The 18,392-nt window shown below is 45.5% G+C and overlaps 1 protein-coding gene across 3 annotated transcripts in view; it reads right to left on the bottom strand.

The window, feature by feature from the left end:
• LOC147108286 (caytaxin-like) overlaps positions 1–18,392 on the bottom strand; it is an 86,012-nt gene that overhangs the window by 47,724 nt on the left and 19,896 nt on the right. For all 3 annotated transcript variants that reach the window (XM_086004868.1, XM_086004866.1, XM_086004867.1), the window contains one exon: positions 15,890–16,021. In XM_086004868.1, the coding sequence (XP_085860994.1) occupies positions 15,890–16,021 (132 nt within the window). The remainder of the gene's footprint in view (positions 1–15,889; positions 16,022–18,392) is intronic.

Raw genomic sequence — 18,392 nt, 5'->3', positions numbered from 1 at the left:
TTACAGCAATCAGAGCAGTCTGGTTACAGCAATCAGGGCAGTCTGGTATTATTAATCAGTGCAGTCTAGTTTTATTAATCTGCGCAGTCCGGTTACAGTAATCAGTGCAGTCTAGTTTTATTAATCAGTGCAGACTTGTTATAGAAAACAGTGCAGTCTGGTTACAGCAATCAGTGCAGTCTGGTTACTGCAATCAGTGCAGTCTGGTTACAGTAATCAGTGAAGTCTAGTTTTATTAATCAGTGCAGACTTGTTACAGAAATCAGTGCAGTCTAGTTTTATTAATCAGCGCAGTCCAGTTACAGTAATCAGTGCAGTCTAGTTTTATTAATCAGTGCAGACTTGTTACAGAAATCAGTGCAGTCCAGTTACAGCAATCAGTGCAGTCTGGTTACAGTAATCGGTGCAGTCTGGTTACAGCAAGCAGTGCAGTCTGGTTACAGCAATCAGTGCAGTCTGGTTACAGCAAGCAGTGCAGTCTGGTTACAGCAATCAGTGCAATCTGGTTACAGCAATCAGTGCAGTCTTGTATTATTAATCAGTGCAGTCTAGTTTTATTAATCAGTGCAGTCCAGTTACAGTAATCAGTGCAGTCTGGTTACAGCAATCAGTGCAGTGTGGTTACAGCAATCAGTGCAGTCTTGTATTATTAATCAGTGCACTCTAGTTTGATTAATCAGTGCAGTCCAGTTACAGCAATCAGTGCAATCTGGTGACAGCAATCAGTGCAGTCTTGTATTATTAACCAGTGCACTCTAGTTTGATTAATCAGTGCAGTCCGGTTACAGTAATCAGTGCAGTCTGGTTACAGCAATCAGTGCAGTCTGGTTACAGCAATCAGTGCAGTCTGGTTACAGCAATCAGTGCAGTCTGGTTACAGCAATCGGTGCAGTCTGGTTACAGCAATCAGTGCAGTCTGGTTACAGCAATCAGTGCAGTCTAGTTTTATTAATCAGTGCAGTCTGGTTTTATTAATCAGTGCAGTCTGGTTACAGTAATCAGTGCAGTCTAGCTTTATTAATCAGTGCAGTCTGGTTACAGTAATCAGTGCAGTCTGGTTACAGCAATCAGTGCAGTCTGGTATTATTAATCAGTGCAGTCTAGTTTTATTAATCAGTGCAGTCCGGTTACAGTAATCAGTGCAGTCTTGTTTTATTAACCAGTGCAGACTGGTTACAGAATTCAGTGCAGTCTGGTTACAGCAATCAGTGCAGTCCGGTTGCAGCAATCAGTGCAGTCTGGTTACAGTAATCAGTGCAGTCTGTTTACCGGAATCAGTGCAGTCTGGTTACAGCAATCAGTGCAGTCTGGTTACAGCAATCAGTGCAGTCTGGTTACAGCAATCAGTGTAGTCTGGTTACAGTAATCAGTGCAGTCTGGTTACCGGAATCAGTGCAGTCTGGTTACAGCAATCAGTGCAGTCTGGTTACAGCAATCAGTGTAGTCTGGTTACAGCAATCAGTGCATTCTGGTAACAGTAATCAGTGCAGTCTGGTTACAGCAATCAGTGCAGTCTGGTTACAGCAATCAGTGCAGTCTGGTTACAGTAATCAGTGCAGTCTGGTTACAGCAATCAGTGCAGTCTGGTTACAGCAATCAGTGCAGTCTGGTTACAGTAATCAGTGCAGGCTGATTACAGCAATCAGTGCAGTCTGGTTACAGCAATCAGTGCATTCTGGTTACAATAATCAGTGCAGTCTGGTTACAGGAATCAGTGCAGTCTGGTTACAGCAATCAGTGCAATCCGGTTACAGTAATCAGTGCAGTCTGGTTACAGCAATCAGTGCAGTCTGGTTATTGCAACCAGTGCAGTCTGGTTACAGTAATCACTGCAGTCTGGTTACAGCAATCAGTGCAGACTGGTTACAGCAATCAGTGCAGTCTAGTTTTATTAATCAGTGCAGTCTGGTTACAGCAATCAGTGCAGTCTGGTTATTGCAATCAGTGCAGTCTGGTTACAGTAATCACTGCAGTCTGGTTACAGCAATCAGTGAAGTCTGGTTACAGCAATCGGTGCAGTCTGTTACAGCAATCAGTGCAGTCTGGTTACAGTAATCGGAGCAGTCTGGTTACAGCAATCAGTGCAGTCTGGTTACAGCAATCAGTGCAGTCTAGTTTTATTAATCAGTGCAGTCTGGTTACAGCAATCAGTGCAGTCTGGTTACAGTAATCAGTGGAGTCTGGTGACAGCAATCAGTGCAGACTGGTTACAGCAATCAGTGCAGCCTTGCTACCGCAATCAGAGCAGACTGGTTACACTAAGCAGTGCAGTCTGGTTACAGCAATCAGTGCAGTCTGGTTACAGCAATCAGTGCATTCTGGTTACAGTAATCAGTGCAGTCTGGTTACAGGAATCAGTGCAGTCTGGTTACAGCAATCATTGCAATCCGGTTACAGTAATCAGTGCAGTCTGGTTACAGCAATCAGTGCAGTCTGGTTATTGCAATCAGTGCAGTCTGGTTACAGCAATCACTGCAGTCTGGTTACAGCAATCAGTGCAGTCTGGTTACAGCAATCAGTGAAGTCTGTTACAGCAATCAGTGCAGTCTGGTTACAGTAATCGGTGCAGTCTGGTTACAGCAATGTGTGCAGTCTGGTTACAGCAATCAGTGCAGTCTGTTACAGCAATCAGTGCAGTCTGGTTACAGTAATCAGTGGAGTCTGGTTACAGCAATCAGTGCAGTCTGGTTACTGCAATCAATGCAGTCTGTTTACAGTAATCACTGCAGTCTGGTTACAGCAATCAGTGCAGACTGGTTACAGCAATCAGTGCAGTCTTGCTACCGGAATCAGAGCAGACTGGTTACACTAAGCAGTGCAGTCTGGTTACAGTAATCATTGCAGTCTTGTTACAGCAAGCAGTGCAGTCTGGTTACAGCAATCAGTGCAGTCTGGTTACAGCAATCAGTGCAGTCTGGTTACAGCAATCAGTGCAGTCTGGTTACACTAATCGGTGCAGTCTGGTTACAGCAATCAGTGCAGTCTGGTTACAGTAATCGGTGCAGTGTGGTTACAGCAATCAGTGCAGTCTGGTTACAGCAATCAGTGCAGTCTGGTTACAGCAATCAGTGCAGTCTGGTTACAGCAATCAGTGCAGTCTGGTTTTATTAATCAGTGCAGTCTAGTTTTATTAATCAGTGCAGACTGGTTACAGCAATCAGTGCAGCCTGGGTTTCTTAATCAGTGCAGTCTGGTTACTGCAATCAGTGCAGTCTGGTTACAGCAATCAGTGCAGTCTGGTTACAGCAATCAGTGCAGTCTGGTTACAGTAATCGGTGCAGTCTGGTTACAGCAATCAGTGCAGTCTGGTTACAGCAATCAGTGCAGTCTGGTTACAGCAATCAGTGCAGTCTGGTTACAGCAATCAGTGCAGTCTGGTTTTATTAATCAGTGCAGTCTAGTTTTATTAATCAGTGCAGTATGGTTACAGCAATCAGTGCAGTCTGGTTACAGCAATCAGTACAGTCTGGTTACAGCAATCAGTGCAGTCTGGTTACATTAATCGGTGCAGTCTGGTTACAGCAATCAGTGCAGTCTGGTTACAGCAATCAGTGCAGTCTGGTTACAGCAATCAGTGCAGTCTGGTTACAGCAATCAGTGCAGTCTGGTTTTATTAATCAGTGCAGTCTAGTTTTATTAATCAGTGCAGACTGGTTACAGCAATCAGTGCAGTCTGGTTTTATTAATCAGTGCAGTCTAGTTTTATTAATCAGTGCAGACTGGTTACAGTAATCAGTGCAGTCTGGTTACAGCAATCAGTGCAGTCTGGTTACAGCAATCAGTGCAGTCTGGTTACAGCAATCGGTGCAGTCTGGTTACATCAATCAGTGCAGTCTGGTTACAGCAATCAGTGCAGTCTGGTTACAGTAATCAGTGCAGTCTGGTTACAGCAATCGGTGCAGTCTGGTTACAGTAATCAGTGCAGTCTGGTTACAGTAATCGGTGCAGTCTGGTTACATCAATCACTGCAGTCTGGTAACAGCAATTAGTGCAGTCTGGTTACAGCAATCGGTGCAGTCTGGTTACATCAATCAGTGCAGTCTGGTTACAGCAATCAGTGCAGTCTGGTTACAGTAATCAGTGCAGACTGGTTACAGCAATCGGTGCAGTCTGGTTACAGTAATCACTGCAGTCTGGTTACAGCAATCAGTGCAGTCTGGTTACAGCAATCGGTGCAGTCTGGTTACATCAATCAGTGCAGTCTGGTTACAGCAATCAGTGCAGTCTGGTTACAGTAATCAGTGCAGTCTGGTTACAGCAATCGGTGCAGTCTGGTTACAGTAATCACTGCAGTCTGGTTACAGCAATCAGTGCAGTCTGGTTACAGCAATCGGTGCAGTCTGGTTACATCAATCAGTGCAGTCTGGTTACAGCAATCAGTGCAGTCTGGTTACAGTAATCAGTGCAGTCTGGTTACAGCAATCGGTGCAGTCTGGTTACAGTAATCACTGCAGTCTGGTTACAGCAATCAGTGCAGTCTGGTTACATCAATCAGTGCAGTCTGGTTACAGCAATTAGTGCAGTCTGGTTACATCAATCAGTGCAGTCTGGTTACACTAAGCAGTGCAGTCTGGTTACAGTAATCATTGCAATCTGGTTACAGCAATCAGTGCAGTCTGGTTACAGCAATCAGTGCAGTCTGGTATTATTAATCAGTGCAGTCTGGTTTTATTAATCAGTGCAGTCTGGTTACAGTAATCAGTGAAGTCTAGTTTTATTAATCAGTGCAGTCTGGTTACAGTAATCAGTGCAGTCTGGTTACAGCAATCAGTGCAGTCTGGTATTATTAATCAGTGCAGTCTAGTTTTATTAATCAGTGCAGTCCGGTTACAGTAATCAGTGCAGTCTTGTTTTATTAACCAGTGCAGACTGGTTACAGAATTCAGTGCAGTCTGGCTACAGCAATCAGTGCAGTCTGGTTGCAGCAATCAGTGCAGTCTGGTTACAGTAATCAGTGCAGTCTGGTTCCCGGAATCAGTGCAGTCTGGTTACAGCAATCAGTGCAGTCTGGTTACAGCAATCAGTGCAGTCTGGTTACAGCAATCAGTGCAGTCTGGTTACAGTAATCAGTGCAGTCTGGTTACCGGAATCAGTGCAGTCTCGTTACAGCAATCAGTGCATTCTGGTTACAGTAATCAGTGCAGGCTGGTTACAGCAATCAGTGCAGTCTGGTTACAGCAATCAGTGCATTCCGGTTACAGTAATCAGTGCAGTCTGGTTACAGCAATCAGTGCAGTCTGGTTATTGCAATCAGTGCAATCCGGTTACAGTAATCAGTGCAGTCTGGTAACAGCAATCAGTGCAATCCGGTTACAGTAATCAGTGCAGTCTGGTTACAGCAGTCAGTGCAGTCTGGTTATTGCAATCAGTGCAGTCTGGTTACAGTAATCACTGCAGTCTGGTTACAGCAATCAGTGCAGTCTGGTTACAGCAATCAGTGAAGTCTGGTTACAGCAATCAGTGCAGTCTGTTACAGCAATCAGTGCAGTCTGGTTACAGTAATCGGTGCAGTCTGGTTACAGCAATCAGTGCAGTCTGGTTACAGCAATCACTGCAGTCTGGTTACAGTAATCAGTGGAGTCTGGTTACAGCAATCAGTGCAGTCTGGTTACAGCAATCAATGCAGTCTGGTTACAGTAATCACTGCAGTCTGGTTACAGAAATCAGTGCAGTCTGGTTACAGCAAGCAGTGCAGTCTGGTTACAGCAAGCAGTGCAGTCTGGTATTATTAATTAGTGCAGTCCAGTTTTATTAATCAGTGCAGTCTAGTTTTATTAATCAGTGCAGTCTGGTTACAGCAATCAGTGCAGTCTGGGTACAGCAATCAGTGCAGTCTAGTTACAGTAATCTGTGCAGTATGGTTACAGCAATCAGTGCAGTCTGGTTACAGCAATCAGTGCAGTCTGGTTACCGCAATCAGAGCAGACTGGTTACACTAAGCAGTGCAGTCTGATACAGTAATCATTGCAATCTGCGTACAGTAATCAGTGCAGTCTGGTTACAGCAAGCAGTGCAGTCTGGTTACAGTAATCAGTGCAATCTGGTTACAGTAATCAGTGCAGTCTGGTTACAGCAATCAGTGCAGTCTGGTTACAGCAGTCAGTGCAGTCTGGTTACAGCAATCAGTGCAGTCTGGTTACAGTAATCAGTGCAGTCTGGTTACAGCAATCGGTGCAGTCTGGTTACAGTAATCAGTGCAGTCTGGTTACAGCAATCAGTGCAGTCTGGTTACAGCAATCGGTGCAGTCTGGGTACGGCAATCAGTGCAGTCTGGTTACAGTAATCACTGCAGTCTGGTAACAGCAATTAGTGCAGTCTGGTTACATCAATCAGTGCAGTCTGGTTACAGTAATCACTGCAGTCTGGTTACAGTAATCAGTGCAGTCTGGTTACAGCAATCGGTGCAGTCTGGTTACAGTAATCACTGCAGTCTGGTTACAGCAATCAGTACAGTCTGGTTACAGCAATCAGTGCAGTCTGGTTACATCAATCAGTGCAGTCTGGTTACAGCAATCAATGCAGTCTGGTTACATCAATCAATGCAGTCTGGTTACAGTAATCACTGCAGTCTGGTTACAGCAATCAGTGCAGTCTGGTTACAGCAAGCAGTGCAGTCTGGTTACAGCAAGAAGTGCAGTCTGGTTACAGCAAGCAGTGCAGTCTGGTATTATTAATCAGTGCAGTCCAGTTTTATTAATCAGTGCAGTCTAGTTTTATTAATCAGTGCAGTCTGGTTACAGCAATCAGTGCAGTCTGGTTACTGCAATCAGTGCAGTCTGGGTACAGCAATCAGTGCAGTCGGGTTACATCAATCAGTGCAGTCTAGTTACAGTAATCTGTGCAGTATGGTTACAGCAATCAGTGCAGTCTGGTTACAGCAATCAGTGCAGTCTGGTTACCGCAATCAGAGCAGACTGGTTACACTAAGCAGTGCAGTCTGATACAGTAATCATTGCAATCTGCGTACAGTAATCAGTGCAGTCTGGTTACAGTAATCAGTGCAATCTGGTTACAGTAATCAGTGCAGTCGGGTTACATCAATCAGTGCAGTCTAGTTACAGTAATCTGTGCAGTATGGTTACAGCAATCAGTGCAGTCTGGTTACAGCAATCAGTGCAGTCTGGTTACCGCAATCAGAGCAGACTGGTTACACTAAGCAGTGCAGTCTGATACAGTAATCATTGCAATCTGCGTACAGTAATCAGTGCAGTCTGGTTACAGTAATCAGTGCAATCTGGTTACAGCAATCAGTGCAGTCTGGTTACAGCAATCAGTGCAGTCTAGTTTTATTAATCAGTGCAGTCTGGTTACAGCAATCAGTGCAGTCTGGTTACAGTAATCAGTGGAGTCTGGTGACAGCAATCAGTGCAGACTGGTTACAGCAATCAGTGCAGCCTTGCTACCGCAATCAGAGCAGACTGGTTACACTAAGCAGTGCAGTCTGGTTACAGCAATCAGTGCAGTCTGGTTACAGCAATCAGTGCAGTCTGGTTACCGCAATCAGAGCAGACTGGTTACAGCAATCAGTGCAGTCTGGTTACAGCAATCAGTGCATTCTGGTTACAGTAATCAGTGCAGTCTGGTTACAGGAATCAGTGCAGTCTGGTTACAGCAATCATTGCAATCCGGTTACAGTAATCAGTGCAGTCTGGTTACAGCAATCAGTGCAGTCTGGTTATTGCAATCAGTGCAGTCTGGTTACAGCAATCACTGCAGTCTGGTTACAGCAATCAGTGCAGTCTGGTTACAGCAATCAGTGAAGTCTGTTACAGCAATCAGTGCAGTCTGGTTACAGTAATCGGTGCAGTCTGGTTACAGCAATGTGTGCAGTCTGGTTACAGCAATCAGTGCAGTCTGTTACAGCAATCAGTGCAGTCTGGTTACAGTAATCAGTGGAGTCTGGTTACAGCAATCAGTGCAGTCTGGTTACTGCAATCAATGCAGTCTGTTTACAGTAATCACTGCAGTCTGGTTACAGCAATCAGTGCAGACTGGTTACAGCAATCAGTGCAGTCTTGCTACCGGAATCAGAGCAGACTGGTTACACTAAGCAGTGCAGTCTGGTTACAGTAATCATTGCAGTCTCGTTACAGCAAGCAGTGCAGTCTGGTTACAGCAATCAGTGCAGTCTGGTTACAGCAATCAGTGCAGTCTGGTTACAGCAATCAGTGCAGTCTGGTTACACTAATCGGTGCAGTCTGGTTACAGCAATCAGTGCAGTCTGGTTACAGTAATCGGTGCAGTGTGGTTACAGCAATCAGTGCAGTCTGGTTACAGCAATCAGTGCAGTCTGGTTACAGCAATCAGTGCAGTCTGGTTACAGCAATCAGTGCAGTCTGGTTTTATTAATCAGTGCAGTCTAGTTTTATTAATCAGTGCAGACTGGTTACAGCAATCAGTGCAGCCTGGGTTTCTTAATCAGTGCAGTCTGGTTACTGCAATCAGTGCAGTCTGGTTACAGCAATCAGTGCAGTCTGGTTACAGCAATCAGTGCAGTCTGGTTACAGTAATCGGTGCAGTCTGGTTACAGCAATCAGTGCAGTCTGGTTACAGCAATCAGTGCAGTCTGGTTACAGCAATCAGTGCAGTCTGGTTACAGCAATCAGTGCAGTCTGGTTACAGCAATCAGTGCAGTCTGGTTTTATTAATCAGTGCAGTCTAGTTTTATTAATCAGTGCAGTATGGTTACAGCAATCAGTGCAGTCTGGTTACAGCAATCAGTACAGTCTGGTTACAGCAATCAGTGCAGTCTGGTTACAGTAATCGGTGCAGTCTGGTTACAGCAATCAGTGCAGTCTGGTTACAGCAATCAGTGCAGTCTGGTTACAGCAATCAGTGCAGTCTGGTTACAGCAATCAGTGCAGTCTGGTTTTATTAATCAGTGCAGTCTAGTTTTATTAATCAGTGCAGACTGGTTACAGCAATCAGTGCAGTCTGGTTTTATTAATCAGTGCAGTCTAGTTTTATTAATCAGTGCAGACTGGTTACAGTAATCAGTGCAGTCTGGTTACAGCAATCAGTGCAGTCTGGTTACAGCAATCAGTGCAGTCTGGTTACAGCAATCGGTGCAGTCTGGTTACATCAATCAGTGCAGTCTGGTTACAGCAATCAGTGCAGTCTGGTTACAGTAATCAGTGCAGTCTGGTTACAGCAATCGGTGCAGTCTGGTTACAGTAATCAGTGCAGTCTGGTTACAGTAATCGGTGCAGTCTGGTTACATCAATCACTGCAGTCTGGTAACAGCAATTAGTGCAGTCTGGTTACAGCAATCGGTGCAGTCTGGTTACATCAATCAGTGCAGTCTGGTTACAGCAACCAGTGCAGTCTGGTTACAGTAATCAGTGCAGACTGGTTACAGCAATCGGTGCAGTCTGGTTACAGTAATCACTGCAGTCTGGTTACAGCAATCAGTGCAGTCTGGTTACAGCAATCGGTGCAGTCTGGTTACATCAATCAGTGCAGTCTGGTTACAGCAATCAGTGCAGTCTGGTTACAGTAATCAGTGCAGTCTGGTTACAGCAATCGGTGCAGTCTGGTTACAGTAATCACTGCAGTCTGGTTACAGCAATCAGTGCAGTCTGGTTACAGCAATCGGTGCAGTCTGGTTACATCAATCAGTGCAGTCTGGTTACAGCAATCAGTGCAGTCTGGTTACAGTAATCAGTGCAGTCTGGTTACAGCAATCGGTGCAGTCTGGTTACAGTAATCACTGCAGTCTGGTTACAGCAATCAGTGCAGTCTGGTTACATCAATCAGTGCAGTCTGGTTACAGCAATTAGTGCAGTCTGGTTACATCAATCAGTGCAGTCTGGTTACACTAAGCAGTGCAGTCTGGTTACAGTAATCATTGCAATCTGGTTACAGCAATCAGTGCAGTCTGGTTACAGCAATCAGTGCAGTCTGGTATTATTAATCAGTGCAGTCTGGTTTTATTAATCAGTGCAGTCTGGTTACAGTAATCAGTGCAGTCTAGTTTTATTAATCAGTGCAGTCTGGTTACAGTAATCAGTGCAGTCTGGTTACAGCAATCAGTGCAGTCTGGTATTATTAATCAGTGCAGTCTAGTTTTATTAATCAGTGCAGTCCGGCTACAGTAATCAGTGCAGTCTTGTTTTATTAACCAGTGCAGACTGGTTACAGAATTCAGTGCAGTCTGGTTACAGCAATCAGTGCAGTCTGGTTGCAGCAATCAGTGCAGTCTGGTTACAGTAATCAGTGCAGTCTGGTTCCCGGAATCAGTGCAGTCTGGTTACAGCAATCAGTGCAGTCTGGTTACAGCAATCAGTGCAGTCTGGTTACAGCAATCAGTGCAGTCTGGTTACAGTAATCAGTGCAGTCTGGTTACCGGAATCAGTGCAGTCTCGTTACAGCAATCAGTGCATTCTGGTTACAGTAATCAGTGCAGGCTGGTTACAGCAATCAGTGCAGTCTGGTTACAGCAATCAGTGCATTCCGGTTACAGTAATCAGTGCAGTCTGGTTACAGCAATCAGTGCAGTCTGGTTATTGCAATCAGTGCAATCCGGTTACAGTAATCAGTGCAGTCTGGTAACAGCAATCAGTGCAATCCGGTTACAGTAATCAGTGCAGTCTGGTTACAGCAGTCAGTGCAGTCTGGTTATTGCAATCAGTGCAGTCTGGTTACAGTAATCACTGCAGTCTGGTTACAGCAATCAGTGCAGTCTGGTTACAGCAATCAGTGAAGTCTGGTTACAGCAATCAGTGCAGTCTGTTACAGCAATCAGTGCAGTCTGGTTACAGTAATCGGTGCAGTCTGGTTACAGCAATCAGTGCAGTCTGGTTACAGCAATCACTGCAGTCTGGTTACAGTAATCAGTGGAGTCTGGTTACAGCAATCAGTGCAGTCTGGTTACAGCAATCAATGCAGTCTGGTTACAGTAATCACTGCAGTCTGGTTACAGCAATCAGTGCAGTCTGGTTACAGCAAGCAGTGCAGTCTGGTTACAGCAAGCAGTGCAGTCTGGTATTATTAATTAGTGCAGTCCAGTTTTATTAATCAGTGCAGTCTAGTTTTATTAATCAGTGCAGTCTGGTTACAGCAATCAGTGCAGTCTGGGTACAGCAATCAGTGCAGTCTAGTTACAGTAATCTGTGCAGTATGGTTACAGCAATCAGTGCAGTCTGGTTACAGCAATCAGTGCAGTCTGGTTACCGCAATCAGAGCAGACTGGTTACACTAAGCAGTGCAGTCTGATACAGTAATCATTGCAATCTGCGTACAGTAATCAGTGCAGTCTGGTTACAGCAAGCAGTGCAGTCTGGTTACAGTAATCAGTGCAATCTGGTTACAGTAATCAGTGCAGTCTGGTTACAGCAATCAGTGCAGTCTGGTTACAGCAGTCAGTGCAGTCTGGTTACAGCAATCAGTGCAGTCTGGTTACAGTAATCAGTGCAGTCTGGTTACAGCAATCGGTGCAGTCTGGTTACAGTAATCAGTGCAGTCTGGTTACAGCAATCAGTGCAGTCTGGTTACAGCAATCGGTGCAGTCTGGGTACGGCAATCAGTGCAGTCTGGTTACAGTAATCACTGCAGTCTGGTAACAGCAATTAGTGCAGTCTGGTTACATCAATCAGTGCAGTCTGGTTACAGTAATCACTGCAGTCTGGTTACAGTAATCAGTGCAGTCTGGTTACAGCAATCGGTGCAGTCTGGTTACAGTAATCACTGCAGTCTGGTTACAGCAATCAGTACAGTCTGGTTACAGCAATCAGTGCAGTCTGGTTACATCAATCAGTGCAGTCTGGTTACAGCAATCAATGCAGTCTGGTTACATCAATCAATGCAGTCTGGTTACAGTAATCACTGCAGTCTGGTTACAGCAATCAGTGCAGTCTGGTTACAGCAAGCAGTGCAGTCTGGTTACAGCAAGAAGTGCAGTCTGGTTACAGCAAGCAGTGCAGTCTGGTATTATTAATCAGTGCAGTCCAGTTTTATTAATCAGTGCAGTCTAGTTTTATTAATCAGTGCAGTCTGGTTACAGCAATCAGTGCAGTCTGGTTACTGCAATCAGTGCAGTCTGGGTACAGCAATCAGTGCAGTCGGGTTACATCAATCAGTGCAGTCTAGTTACAGTAATCTGTGCAGTATGGTTACAGCAATCAGTGCAGTCTGGTTACAGCAATCAGTGCAGTCTGGTTACCGCAATCAGAGCAGACTGGTTACACTAAGCAGTGCAGTCTGATACAGTAATCATTGCAATCTGCGTACAGTAATCAGTGCAGTCTGGTTACAGTAATCAGTGCAATCTGGTTACAGTAATCAGTGCAGTCTGGTTACAGCAATCAGTGCAGTCTGGTTACAGCAATCAGTGCCGTCTGGTTACAGCAATCAGTGTAGTCTGGTTACAAGAATCAGTGCAGACTGGTTACAGCAATCAGAGCAGTCTGGTTACAGCAATCAGGGCAGCCTGGTATTATTAATCAGTCCAGTCTAGTTTTATTAATCAGTGCAGTCTGGTTACAGCAATCAGTGCAGTCTGGTTACTGCAATCAGTGCAATCTGGTTACAGCAATCTGTACAGTCTGGTTACAGCAATCAGTGCAGTCTGGGTACGGCAATCAGTGCAGTCTGGTTACAGCAATCAGTGCAGTCTGGTTACAGCAATCAGTGCAGTCTGGTTACAGTAATCAGTGCAGTCTGGTTACAGTAATCAGTGCAGTCTCGTTACAGCAATTAGTGCAGACTGGTTACATCAATCAGTGCAGTCTGGTTACAGCAATCAGTGCAGTCTGGTTACAGCAATCAGTGCAGTCTGGTTACTGCAATCAGTGCAGTCTGGTTACAGTAATCAGTGCAGTCTGGTTACAGTAATCAGTGCAGTCTGATTACAGCAATCAGTGCAGTCTGGTTACAGTAATCAGTGCAGTCTGGTGACAGTAATCAGTGCAGTCTGGTTACAGTAATCAGTGCAGTCTGGTTACAGCAATCAGTGCAGTCTGGTTACAGTAATCAGTGCAATCTGGTTACAGCAATCAGTGCAGTCTGGTTACAGTAATCAGTGCAGTCTGGTTACAGTAATCAGTGCAATCTGGTTACAGCAATCAGTGCAGTCTGGTTACAGTAATCAGTGCAGTCTGGTTACAGCAATCAGTGCAGTCTGGTTACAGCAATCAGTGCAGTCTGGTTACAGCAATCAGTGCAGTCTGGTTACAGCAATCAATTCAGTCTGGTTACAGCAATCAGTGCAGTCTTCTTACAGCAATCAGTGCAGTCTGGTTACAGTAATCAGTGCAGTCTGGATACAGCAATCAGTGCAGTCTTCTTACAGCAATCAGTGCAGTCTTCTTACAGCAATCAGTGCAGTCTGGTTACAGCAATCAGTGCAGTCTGGTTACAGCAATCAGTGCAGTCTGGTTACAGCAATCAGTGCAGTCTGGTTACAGCAATCAATGCAGTCTGGTTACAGCAATCAGTGCAGTCTGGTTACAGCAATCAGTGCAGTCTGGTTACAGCAATCAGTGCAGTCTGGTTACAGCAATCAATTCAGTCTAGTTACAGCAATCAGTGCAGTCTTCTTACAGCAATCAGTGCAGTCTGGTTACAGTAATCAGTGCAGTCTGGATACAGCAATCAGTGCAGTCTTCTTACAGCAATCAGTGCAGTCTTCTTACAGCAATCAGTGCAGTCTGGTTACAGCAATCAGTGCAGTCTGGTTACAGCAATCAGTGCAGTCTGGTTACAGTAATCACTGCAGTCTGGTTACAGCAATCAGTGCAGTCTGGTTACAGCAAGCAGTGCAGTCTGGTTACAGCAAGAAGTGCAGTCTGGTTACAGCAAGCAGTGCAGTCTGGTATTAATCAGTGCTGTCCAGTTTTATTAATCAGTGCAGTCTAGTTTTATTAATCAGTGCAGTCTGGTTACAGCAATCAGTGCAGTCTGGTTACTGTAATCAGTGCAGTCTGGGTACAGCAATCAGTGCAGTCTGGTTACATCAATCAGTGCAGTCTAGTTACAGTAATCTGTGCAGTATGGTTACAGCAATCAGTGCAGTCTGGTTACAGCAATCAGTGCAGTCTGGTTACAGCAATCAGTGCAGTCTGGTTACAGCAATCAGTGCAGTCTGGTTACAGCAATCAGTGCAGTCTGGTTACACTAATCAGTGCAGTCTGGTTACAGCAATCAGTGCAGTCTGGTTACAGCAATCAGTGCAGTCTGGTTACAGCAATCAATGCAGTCTGGTTACAGCAATCAGTGCAGTCTGGTTACAGCAATCAGTGCAGTCTGGTTACAGCAATCAGTGCAGTCTGGTTACAGCAATCAGTGCAGTCTTCTTACAGCAATCAGTGCAGTCTGGTTACAGCAATCAGTGCAGTCTTCTTACAGCAATCAGTGCAGTCTGGTTACAGCAATCAGTGCAGTCTGGTTACAGCAATCAGTGCAGTCTGGTTACAGTAATCAGTGCAATCTGGTTACAGCAATCAGTGCATTCTGGTTACAGCAATCAGTGCATTCTGGTTACAGCAATCAGTGCAGTCTGGTTACAGCAATCAGTGCAGTCTGGTTACAGCAATCAGTGCAGTCTGGTTACAGCAATCAGTGCAGTCTGGTTACAGCAATCAGTGCAGTCTGGTTACACTAATCAGTGCAGTCTGGTTACAGCAATCAGTGCAGTCTGGTTACACTAATCAGTGCAGTCTGGTTACAGCAATCAGTGCAGTCTGGTTACAGCAATCAGTGCAGTCTGGTTACAGCAATCAGTGCAGTCTGGTTACAGCAATCAGTGCAGTCTGGTTACAGCAATCAGTGCAGTCTGGTTACACTAATCAGCGCAGTCTGGTTACAGCAATCAGCGCAGTCTGGTTACATCAATCAGTGCAGTCTGGTTACAGCAATCAGTGCAGTCTGGTTACAGCAATCAGTGCAGTCTGGTTACAGTAATCAGTGCAGTCTGGCTACAGTAATCAGTGCAGTCTGGTTACAGCAATCAGTGCAGTCTGGTTACATCAATCAGTGCAGTCTGGTTACAGTAATCAGTGCAGTCTGGTTACAGTAATCAGTGCAGTCTGGTTGTAGTGATGACTTTAGTGTCAAATCCCCCTTCTTGGAAGTCATCTAGCATGTAGATGGATAATTGCATTAGTACTGATAATTGCATTAATAATAATTGGCCGCGACTGTTAATTACCATGAGGACGACTTTCTGCTGAGTCGTGATACGCCACACTCGGCTCATGGGAACAGTTTGCGTAGCTCATGGGAACAGTTTGAGGAGCTGATGGGAACAGTTTGAGGAGCTGATGGTAACAGTTTGAGGAGCTGATGGGAACAGTTTGAGGAGCTGATGGGAACAGTTTGAGGAGCTGATGGGAACAGTTTGAGGAGCTGATGGGAACAGTTTGAGGAGCTGATGGGAACAGTTTGAGGAGCTCATGGGAACTTTTAAATACAGCAGATAAATTTAAATATACACAGTTAAATTCAGCTAAATGTAGATAAATTTAAACACACATGGCTAAATTTAAAGAACATTACCAGAAGAAGCAAAATTGGACAATTATCAAAGAGCAAGGCCCTGATTGGCATAGAAAATGAATTGAATTGCAAAATTCGATCCCTGTAAGCAATTAAAAGCCCAACATTTCATGTAATAAAAGTGAATTTGACATATTCAGTCACTGTAGGACACTGGCCCTGCCAAAGATTAACTGAAGATTACAGGGGAGGGGGCAAGAGAATTGAAACAGTAAGGTGAGAGGGAAGGAGCAACTGGAGATGGGGGAAGGGGGAGGAGAGACAGTCCACAACCGGTACGAGCCTGGTTTGATACAGGGCTTAACTGGATTTAGAAGAGAACAGTAATAGATTGAAGGATCTGAACTCCCCTGCTGTATGTCAAACTGCCACATTTGGTCTGCTACTCTGCACCTACCTCCTGTCTATCATCTGGTAACACTTCTTCAGCCAGCCTAGGCCTGGCATCCTCCTGCGAGGTGTGGCCCCATTCAGGTACACGATCATGTAGTCTTCAGCAACCAATAGCTCCAAGATGCTGATCACATACCTGAGAGGCAGGAAAAGAAACAGCAGCATTTGACCAGGTCACATCGACACAGAGAGAATCCAAGTATTTAAACTATGTTTTCAGTTTTCTCTGGCTGATGTCTGGTTCCGCAGGTGTCATCAGCCCTCTGGCAGCTTGCTCAAGTGTCAATTCTTCGCGTGTGAGTCTAGACATTGAGTGATGGCAGGCTATTCGACTGGGGGGTATCACAGAGGAGCCCAGTCTTTATTTTTCTCTCTCTCTCTCACACAGACGCACAATAGTGATCAGGACTCCCCACATCCCCCCCCTCCCCCCACCACACCCCCCATCTTTTTAACTTTTGTGCTCATCAAACTGAATGATGTTAGTCCTGGGGAATGGAACTCTTCAGGGCTCAGTGTCGACATCAAGATGCAGAATAAAGCTCCTAGCCCAACAACGTGCCTCAGGCCCCAATCATCAGCCATCCTGTGGTCTCTCCGAGCGAGATTGCCAATTAGTGCTGAATTAGGGACAGTTTCGAAACATAGAAACATAGAAGATAGGAGCAGGAGTAGGCCATTCGGCCCCTCGAGCCTGCTCCAAATTCAATGCGATCATGGCTGATCATCCAAGTTCAGTACCCGTTACCTGCTTTCTCCCCATACCCCTTGATCCCTTTAGCCTTAAGAAAGATATCCAACTCCTTCTTGAATATATATATATGTATTGTACTGTAGGCCCATGCCCACCAGGAACTGCATTGAAACTACCCAAACTCACACAATGCCATTACAGAAGAGGAGATTTTTTATCCAAGTCCCTAGGCTGGATTTTAACCTAAGTTTCCTGGATGAAAGAGCAAAGTCCTATCCCCTGCACCACCCAGTTCCTCTCCTCTCTCAAACCCACAACGCGGAACCACATTTTTCCAGCCTTACTGCTAACCCCCTCACAGTACTTTTTAGTTAATGTCAGAAATGTTCATCACAAAAGATGAGCAACCGTGAACAAATCAGTGGGACCCGAAGGAGTTATTACTGGTAATTAACGTTTAATGTTCAACTTGCGTGATACATTTGCAGCAGTGAGTCATCCATTTGCAGTGAGCTTAAAACAGTAGGAACCTCCTCTGATGGCTCAATGGGAAATACTGAACCAAACAGACAAGCGTTCAGCTGCCTCTGCTGCTTTCTGACATTCTTCTTGACCACCAAGCCCATCCTCCCACCAGGCTTCCTCCATCCTCGCCCTGAATCTGCGTCTTTCTTTATTTTCTCTCCCATCTCCCCTCATGCCCTATCCATATGCAGCAAGACCTGGACAACATTCAGACTTGGGCTGACAAGTGGCAAGTAACATTCGCACCACACAAGTGCCAGGCAATGACCATCTCCAACAAGCGAGACTCTAACCATCTCCCCTTGACATTCAATGGCATTACCATCGCTGAATCCCCCGCCATCAACATCCTGGGGGTTACCATTGATCAGAAACTGAACTGGACCAGCCATGTAAATACTGTGGCTACAAGAGCAGGCCAGAGGCTGGGAATTCTGCGGCGAGTGTCTCACCTCCTGACTCCCCAAAGCCTTTCCACCATCTACAAGGCACAAGTCAGGACTGTGATGGAATGCTCTCCACTTGCCTGGATGAGTGCAGCTCCAACAACACTCAAGAAGCTCGACACCATTCAGGATAAAGCAGCCCGCTTGATTGGCACTCCATCCACCACCTTCAACATTCACTCCCTCCACCATCGGCGCACTGTGGCTGCAGTGTGTACCACCTACAAGATGCACTGCATCAACTCGCCAAAGCTCCTTCAACAGCACCTTCCAAACCCGCGACCTCTACCACTTAGAAGGACAAGGGCAGCAGACGCATGGGAACATCACCACCTACAAGTTCCCCTCCAAGCCACACACCATCCTGACTTGGACCTGTATCGCCGTTCCTTCACTGTCGCTGGGCCAAAATCCTGGAACTCCCTTCCTAACAGCATTGTGGGTGTACCTACACCATATGGACTGCAGCAGTTCAAGAAGGCGGCTCACCACCATCTTCTCAAGGGCAATTAGGGATGGGCACTAAATGCAGGCCTAGCCAGCGACGCCCACATCCCATCAATGAATTAAAAAAAAGCCCCACAATCTGGAATTCTCTTTCTAAACCCCTCCACCTCCTTCTCCTTTAAGACCCTCCTTAAAACCCAACTCTTTGACCAAATTTTTGATCACTCGTCATAGTATCTCCACCTTTGACGCGGCGTCCATTTTTTTGGATTATGGCTCTGTGAAGAGCCTTGGGATTTGTTCTATGTTAAAGGCGCTATATAAATGTATGCTATTGTTGTTGAAAGGCCCCAGGTTGATCCCTGATCTGTGTTGAATCAGCAGATCTCATCAGG

The sequence above is a fragment of the Somniosus microcephalus genome, chromosome 13 (genome assembly GCF_052327205.1).
Source record: "Somniosus microcephalus isolate GS21.2 chromosome 13, FLI_Smic_1.0, whole genome shotgun sequence".
NCBI lineage: Eukaryota > Metazoa > Chordata > Chondrichthyes > Squaliformes > Somniosidae > Somniosus > Somniosus microcephalus.
Note: the sequence above shows the minus strand (reverse complement) of the source record. Positions and strands in the feature narration are given on the sequence as shown.